The sequence below is a fragment of the Cyanistes caeruleus genome, chromosome 17 (assembly GCF_971803275.1).
Source record: "Cyanistes caeruleus chromosome 17, bCyaCae1.hap1.1, whole genome shotgun sequence".
NCBI lineage: Eukaryota > Metazoa > Chordata > Aves > Passeriformes > Paridae > Cyanistes > Cyanistes caeruleus.
In genome coordinates this window covers 1,744,361-1,753,147 of record NC_141717.1, presented here as the reverse complement: position 1 = coordinate 1,753,147, position 8,787 = coordinate 1,744,361, and the positions used below count along the sequence as shown (strand labels likewise).

At 54.5% G+C, this 8,787-nt stretch overlaps 1 protein-coding gene across 1 annotated transcript; it reads left to right on the top strand.

The window, feature by feature from the left end:
• The first annotated feature begins 7,569 nt into the window (after positions 1-7,569).
• Positions 7,570-8,694, top strand: NHLRC4 (NHL repeat containing 4). Its single transcript, XM_086854211.1, has one exon. The coding sequence runs from the start codon at positions 7,570-7,572 to the stop codon at positions 8,692-8,694; it is 1,125 nt and encodes a 374-aa protein (XP_086710337.1).
• The last annotated feature ends 93 nt before the right edge of the window (positions 8,695-8,787 follow it).

Sequence of the window (8,787 nt, the reverse complement as noted above, 5' to 3'; positions counted from 1 at the left end):
AGCAGCAGTTCCAGGAGTCATCCACCTGCATGGAGGATGGCTGGGGCTGTGGTGAGCATCACCTCTTCCCATTGCACTCCAGCCTGGCAAGGAAATCGTGGTCCAAGGGATGGAGCTGCAAACTCCCTTGGGTTTGCCCACAAGTTAGAGATGTGTAGAGCCAATGCCATGCCCAGGGCTAGATGCTGCCAAGCATCACCTTGCTGGGTGTGACACCAAGAAATGGGGACACATTTGTTGCCAGGGGGAGTTCACCCCTTGCACACAGCAATGTGCAGCTGCGTGGGGGAGATCCAAGTAATTTGGGACCACACAAATCCAGAGGCTGTGGCTGAGAAGACCAGGATGGTGAGTGCTGAGGTGCCCCACCCTGCTGTGCCAGGGCACCCCAGGCCCCACCTGCGGCAGGCCTTGGAGCTGGGCACTCACTCGGAACTGTGGGCTACCAGGTGGAACCAGCTGGGGACAAGAAGTGGTTCCTGCCCAGCACAACCAGTTTTCTCTTACCCCAGCGTGGGCAGGCCGGAGCTCGGAGCAGTGGAAAGTTACCAAACGTGGGCTCAAGAAGGGCCAAGGTCGGCCAGGAGATTTCTGAGCAGACATGTGAAGTTGCAAAGACAACCTGGAGCAGAATTGCTCCATCTCAGGCAGGAGGGAGGCAATGACCTGGCCTTGCAGCAGTGACAGGGCAACTTTAACTGTGAGCCAAGAGCAGGGAAAGATACCTGGCTGAGAGGACTTTGGAGCTGGGAAGACAAATCAGGAATTGACCCCAAAGGGTTCTCATCACTCCAGAGGGCCTGTCCCAACCCACTTTGCACTTCCCACCTGGGGAAAGGCTGGGAAGGTTTTCTTTCTACCAAATGACTACACACTGGGGGGTAGTTTCCCCATGAACTTAAGTAATGACTGGTGTTGTTCCTGGGAGCTCCAAGTATCCTGGAAGGTACTAACAGTGCCAGGAGAACACCATTCCCTTTGTCTCTTCCTCACGTCTCAGCACTGCTCCTCCCTTTGCTAGGAAGCTTTAGCACAGTAGGAGCAAGCAGGGGAGGCTGTGACTCCCCTTGAGGCACAGATGTTGCCCCCAGGGCTGGAAGCACACTGGGGAAGCAGCACAGATGTGCTGAGACCTGGCAGGGGCTGATCTGCCAGGGCAATGCAGATCAGGGGGACAGCCCAGCCTGGGCCTCTGCTTGCTCTCACCCAGACTGCAGCTCCTGGGGAGGAACAGTAAGTCCTCCTGATCCTCCTGGGAACTTCTCTGTGGGAGGAAGAGGAGCAGAGGCAGACAGAAGCATCACTCCACACATTGCCTGTGGCTTATCTTGGATTCTCTGCTCCCAGCTGTTTGTGGAAACAGCACTACTGTGCCTCACCACTCTCCCCACCATAACCACTGTGGTGGCATCTCTGCCTTGAGCCATCTCACTGTGCCCTGGTGACTGTCCCCTGGCTCTGACAGGAACACTGCTGCTATGCTGGTGTATTTTGAGTCCCACATGAACTCTTCAATCCCCATCAGCCACAAACACTGAAGTGCAGAGCAGTCCCTGAGACTGCAGCTCCAGGTCTGCTCCAGCAGCAGCCATGTTCTCCATCCCTCCATAGCACGTAACCAGTGTGGAGGAGTAGCTACCCCATCTCCTCAGCTTTAAATGAGAAAAAACAGTCCAAAAAGCTACAAAATTTCCCTGCTGCGTTTTCCCATCTGTTACTGCAATTGGAGGTTTCCTTTCCCTGCTCCTAGATGCCTCTGAATGGATCGTTTCCCTGGGTATTTGCCCAGGGCAGAAACTTTCTAGCTTTGGAGTTGGATCAAAGGCCCACAGAGGGAAACAGTGAGGGTTTAAGTACTTAAAAGAGCTGGTGTGGGTAAGAGCAGTGCTCTGGCTCTCACCAGGGCCGATGCTTCCAAAGGTAGCCAAGCTGAGCAGAGAGAGGGTTTCCCCCAGGCTTTGCAGGCTAAAGCAGGGTGAGATCCTGGCTGCTGCTGTTTGATCAGCTCCTGCCTTCCTGCCCACTTCCCTGCCTACTTCCCATGCCTGCTGGGGCTGGGGCAACACAGGAGATGTCAAGTGGTACCAGGGCACTGTGGCTGCACGTCCCCCACTGCTGCCTTGGGGTGCAGGAGAAGATGCTGATTCTCGAATGGTTGAGAGAGAAGGAGCAAACATTCCCGCAAGGCAGAAGCTTCCTGAAGAGCCAGGAGCACCTGCACAGCTGGGCACTGTGGGTACCCTGGCTCCCCCACCCCAGGCAGCAGCTGCTTCCAAGCCAAAACACACACATCATCTTCCCAGATCCAGGGCTCAGGGAGTCAAAGTACTCAGCCACTGTTATTTCCTCCCTGATTTTAGGTGCAGGGTACCCAAGGATGTTGACAGTTTGTGCTTTGGATGGGAAGTGGGAACAGAAAGTGCAGGTGCAGGTGTTGCCTTGCCCACCTGTAGCCAATGGCCACAAGCCTGTGGCACAGGAGCAGTGCCAGCCTGTACCCTTCCTCTTCAGAGGAAGAGCAATCCCTCGTGGAACACCAATTGGCTCAGTACCATCCACAAGGGAATGCTTCCAGCACATCACTTTGCTCCAGTGATAGCCATGCCCTTGGGATTCTACAGAGCTCCTGGACCTCCAGAGCCCTCCTCAGTGGGCTGAGCATGGAACTGTGTTTGCAGAGAGCTTCTGTTTGTTTCCCACTTTGTGCACAGCCTTGGAATGCTGTTCCCTGCCAGGACAGGAGGATGCTTCTCTTTTGTCCCACCACCCTTCCAGACCAGGTGGAGAGGCCAGGATGGGGTGGAGGGAGACAGACTGGTGGGACCATTACCTGGCTCCCATGGCCCTGGGGAAAGGTTTGTGCCCTGGCTGGGTGGCGAAGGGGGTGGTAATGGGGATGCTGCCACCAGGACAGGGATTGATCCACAGGGCTGTATCTGGCACGAAAGGGGCTTTGTGGCAGTGCCCCACTGTGCTCCACAGCTTCTGGCCCTTCCCAGCAGGCTCAACAGGGAGCTTGATGTTCCAAAGAGGATTAACTCCCTAATCCTCTTGTGAGCAAGGGAGGCTGCAGAGGAGGGAGAAAGGGAGAAGCTGAGGCATCAGCTGAGCCCCTGTCAGACTCTGGAGAATCTTTTCCATTGGTTAGCAACCAGCAGCAGGGATTCTGGGGTGTCCATGCTAGCCAGAGGACAGAGCTGGGTCAGTTTTAGGGACCAGAGTAGCAACAGCTTTCCTTTCTGGAGGGAGTTCTGTGATTTCTGAAGAGGAGCTGAGTTCTTGCTCTCACCTCCATGGAACCAAGTTTAGGAAGCCCCAGCCCAGTCTCAGCCTGTGTGGGGGATCAGACTCCAAGAGCTGTGTCCCCCAGTGTCCCCAGTGCCTGCATGTCCCCAGCCGGACACTGCAAACATCCCACGGACAGTGGGGGAGTGCAGCCAGGACAGATCGTGTTTTCTGTGTGTGGATGTGCAGTGGATGCTCCAGCTTCCCACCGAAAGCTCTTGCACAGCCCTGGGATACAACTTTCCCTTGCAGACACACACAGCCACGGCGCATTCCGGCTGTTCGGTGATCAGTGTCCATCATTCCCGGTTGTTCGGACAGACGGGGCCGCCTGGTGTCCGCACAGAGCAATGACCAGCCCGACTCCCGCTTCATCCTGGCCCTCTCCTCATCGGCCCTTCGGTCCCAGCAAACCCCCACAGCCCTTGGCCACAACCTTCTTGTGCTGAGTGGTGTGGAGCAGGCTGGGGGCTGCCGGGATCCTGGGGCTGGAGGGCTCTGGTGTCCAGCGGGGACCAGAGCCACAGGAGGGTTTTGCAGCCCCACAACTGACACTGGACTGACACTGTGGACTTTTGGGTCCCCCACACTCTTACCAGTCACAGAGCCGTGCCCTAGGTGGGGAAATATTCTCAGTGGATGGGTTTGGGCTGTTTTCCCAAAAATCTGTGATTTTGGTAGCAATGACCTTGACTCCTCCTGTGGGATCTCCTGTTGGCTCCCTTCACACTTGTAGTGTGCCGGGCAGGCACTGTGCCTGTCTCCCTGGGCACAGGTACTGGCAGAGACACAGGGCTTGTGTGCTCCTTGTGGACACACAACCAAGAGCTGCTGCCCCTATGCCAGGGGAGGAAAAGCCCCAGGGGATAAAGTTTTCCACTTATACCTGCAAGGAATGTAATCCAGGAAAGCCTGAACTGAATCCAACCTCTCTTTCCCTTGATCCACCTCTGGCAGCAGCAGGCTGACCATGCCCTTGAACCCTGCAGCTCCCAGGGCTGGTGTGGGCATGGGCTGTGCCAGGGCTCTGCCATGACATGGGACTCTCCTGGGGTCCAGGAGGCTTCTGAACAGCTTGTGACAGAGCCACGGTCCTGGAAAGGTGAACGGGAGCCCCAGGGCCAGGCTGTGTTTGTTTATCCTGGTGGATGGAGCACACAACAGCGAAACAAAAGGTCAGACCCTGTTGCCCTGGGAGATGGTTTTTGAAGCTGCCTCCTGTCCTGCTGGGGCTCGGATGGAGCAGCCCCAATGCTTGTCAAGGCAAGTTATTTTTGTAATTTTGGCTGGTAATAGGTCTGAGGCAAGCAGAGTGAGGTTCAGGGATACATTGATCCAGGACCAGAAGGACCCTAAACAACTGGTGAGAGGAGCACCAGCCCTGGGGCTTTGGAGGCAGATCCCCATCCCACAGCTCCTGCAGCCAGATGGACCCAAATCTGCTCCCTTAGTCCTAAGGGAGGCACATGCAGCCCCTCCAAGCATCCCCAAAGGTGGCTGAGTCTGACCAAAACTTCACTCATATTCAGTCCCTGTGAATAAGGAACAGACACAAACTTCTTCACGACTTAGCCAGGTTTAAGGTGGGTGGTTTGAGCTTGCTTTGGGCAAAAGCAGAGAGGGCACTCTCAGGAAGCACTGTCAGGAATCACTGCCAGGAGAGAGGGAAGGTTCTGAGCAGCAGCAGGCTGCTCTTGCTAGTTCTTTTACTCATGACCCTCTTTGTTGGGGCAGAACTAATAAATGCCATCATCAACTCCAAGCACGGTTGTGTCCAGCTGTGGGGAGCCTGGGTTGAGCAGCATGGAGATGGAAAGGGGAGCTGTTCCAGCAGTCCTGGCTGATCTACCTCTTCTGGAGATGCTTCTCCATCATTGCACCTCAAAGCCTAACATGGCAAAATTCACCAGTCTCCGTAACTGGGGAGACTGAAGCACACACCTGCACTGTGCCCAGGCTGGGGCACAGGGGGAGGCAGTGGAGAAGCTGTGAGGAGCCCTGATTCACCATGTGAGCGTCCCTGTCCCACCCCAGCAGCTGCCAAGGGTGAGGAGCAGCAAATCAGCCCTTTTGCCTCTACATAAAAGCCCCAAATCCCCCGTGCAGCTGGCAGGAGCAGGCAGGTGGGACACAGACTGATCCTGTGGGAAAGACACCTTGTCTCAGGGCAAGAGACCAGCAGGAAGTAAAAACCATTTAGATCAGCCTCTGTCTTGCTGCTTCTGGTTGTCAGCACAAGGAGTTCTTGTGTTTACCCAGACTTCAGGGCAATCACCCGTCACTAACAACACAACATCCCTTGGTCCCGCTGCCCTGAGCCCGGCAAGGGAACAGGACAGAGCCGGTGGGAGGCCAGCGCTGCCACAGAAGGACAGGCAGCCCCCAGGACAGCAGGACTAAGGTACAGCATCTGTGGTGCTGGGCTTGTATCCAGGCTTGTATCCTGAGCTGTGTGGGGTACAGCATCAGAGCCCTCTTCTTGGGTTTGGACCCCAAGCAGCTCAAGCTAGGCTCAGGACACACCATCGAGGGTCTGAAGGCAGCTTTGGGTGGCCAGTGCCCAGGAAGCAAGGTGGATGCTCCTGATGAGGGGTATGTGGCAGCTGGCACATCATCTCCCTGGCAGTCACTCAGTTTCTCCATCTGTAAAATCCAGATTACTGAACTGAGGACTCTGTCCAGCTCTGAAAGAGGACCCTGACAAGCAGTCCTGGGGTATGGAGGGCTTGTTTCCACCAAGCAGATCTCTGCTGCAGGAGACACAAGGGAAGAAATAACCACCATGGGGAAGAAAAATCTGTTCCCTGGCCCCAAAACAGCAGAAATTTGATTTCCTCTGTATTCTCTCATTCCCATTACTGTGTATTTGCATTTGGTAATGCTGCAATTATTCAGGGATGCCTTTTAAATAGTTGTAGTATTTGCACATGAGATGGACCATTTGGCACTATATGCCTCAGCTTTCTCCAACTGTGGTCTGGGGAAATGTCACTTTGGTGAACAGCATAAGGCACATAATCCAGGCAATCACGGGACATGGGGCAATAAAAGTGGAGTGATGGCTTGCAGACAACTCAAAACAGCCAAGTGTGCCCATTATAATATTAATTATAATCACATTTAAAGCAAAGTAAAGCTGTGCCTCTCCAGGAGCTTTAATGAGTTCATATTTCTCTTAACATTTCCCTTGACAGCTCCTGGCTGTGTGTCATAGGCCATGCTCCAGCCAGGCCTGGGGAGGACACAGCAAAGCTTGGCTCCCTTTGTTGTCTGGTTTTAAAAGAAAGGGAGAGTGTGCAAAAGAGAAATTTGTGTTCTCATGGTGGCTCTCTTATCTGAAAAAATGGTGAAGATTGAATGTATCTTTCAGAGCAGAACCTCCCCTTTTCCTCCTGACAAGTTGTTGGCTACTTCAATAATAAGTTGATGAGCAGGCGCTGATCTCTGCTCCCTGTGACAGGGACAGGATCCAAGGGGATGGCTGAAGCTGTGCCAGGGGAGGTTTAGGTTGAATATCAAGGAAAGGTTCTTCCCCCAGAGGCGCTGGCACTGCCCAGGCTCCCCAGGGAATGGGCACAGCCCCGAGGCTGCCAGAGCTCCAGGAGTGTTTGGACAGCGCTGCCAGGGATGGACAGGGTGGGATTGTTGGGGTGTCTGTGCAGGGCTGGGATGATTCTTGTGGGCCCCTTCCAACTCAGGATACTCTGTGATTCTATAAAATGATTTGGATGGGAAAGGGGCTGCCCTGAGCAAAGACATGCACTGGCCACATTTGACATCTGACTTGTGGGAGTCAAGGAATGGTCACCCTGAATGACTCAAGTGTTATCATGGATTGAGCTTGGTTTGGAGAGATGAGGCTCACAGAAAATAGGGGTAACAAGTGTTTAAGACCTGAAAGAAGCCACTGTCTTGGGAACTGGAGAGTCTGAGACCCCATTCAATATGTTCACACACAGGGCTTACCTTTGCAGAGGTGTACCTGACACATCTGACACCAGCTGAGCTGTTGGAGCTGTTGGAGTTTTTTTGGCTTGTTCCTCCAGCTGTGGATCCAGCTTACTGACCCCTTCATTGCTGTGCCATGGTCCATGTTTGTCTCTATTTCATAAACAGCTGACAATAAAGTGATGTGGTCTCTCTGGCATGAAGTAAATCCAGACTAGCATCAACACCTTGACCCAGGGTAGATAGCAAGCACCATAGCATGGCCCCAGAGATGGCAGCAGGCAGGGACAGTCATGGTCCTAACTGCTTCCCCCAAACAGGGACAAGAGATTTGTCATGGACTACATGCTGGAGACCAGCCAGCTAAAGCAGAAGCTTCTGAAAACCATCTACAGTCTCCAGGTGAAGTCATTCACCACACTGCAGTCAGCCAGCCCGCTGCTGCACAGCCAGCGTGGCATGGGCATGGTGACCCAGCACCAGGTCCACCAGCTGGCAGATAAAGCCAAAAGCCTGTGTGGAGATCTGGACAACATCAAGAACCTCCTCCACTATTGCCAGGATGACCTGGTCCGGCAGATTCCCAACCCCAGTGGCAGCCGCTATGGAGGTGTCAGTGGAATCCATTGCTCCCTGGATGGCTCCATCTACGTGACAGCTGAGAGCGCTCCCTGGGTCCACGTCCTCAGCAGCACAGGCCACACACGGCAGTCCCTGCCCTGCCAGCAAGAAGGCAAGGGAGGCAGCATTTTCTTGCCAGAAGATGTGACTGTGACTAGGATGGGAATGGTGGCTGTAACTGACGTGGTGAATGAAGCCATCTGGGTCTTCAACCCTCACACCAGCCTCTCCAAGGGGGAATGGATAAAGATCAGGAAGGTTGGTTCCCCCAGGGGTATTGGAGTAGACTCCGTGGGCAACATCCTGGTAGCAGACTACGCACAAGGCCAAGTGCACAGCTTTGCTCTGGACCATGCCTTCAGGACAGTCAATGTCCACTCTGTTCCCAATCTGCAGGGACCTCGTTACGTCAGTCCGGTGCCCAGTGGAGGCTTTGTGGTGAGCGAGGAGTGTGGAGATGTCAAGGTCTTCATGAGCAGCCATAAGCTCCTCTGCTCCCTCAGCAGCAAATATGGACACCAGTTTGGCAACCCCGCTGGGGTCTGCGTGGACACGGACGGCAGCATCCTGGTGGCAGACGAGCAGCGCCGCACAGTCCACTTGTTCCCAGAGCACGGAGCTCCCATCTGCCTGGTGTCCACAGGGCTGCGGAGGCCCGCTGGCATGGCTTGTTCTTCCTCTGGACACCTCTTTGTGACAGACACAGTGGAGAACTGTGTCAAAGTCTTTAAGTACTGTGTGAGGCCCCCATACAGACCCACCAAGGCTGGGGCATCATGTGCTGACCCAAACCAAACACACAGGTGGGGAGGGGGGGTGGTTCCCCTGCAGCCCCACTGAGCTGTGCATCTCTTGGTGGGCTGAGAGCTCCACTGCTCTCACAGATTCACATAATAGAATCATGGAATGATTTGGGAGGAACCATAAAGACCA

Excerpts from the sequence above, each read along its gene's own strand:
- NHLRC4 (XM_086854211.1), top strand. The coding sequence starts at position 7,570 with ATGGACTACATGCTGGAGACCAGCCAGCTAAAGCAGAAGCTTCTGAAA.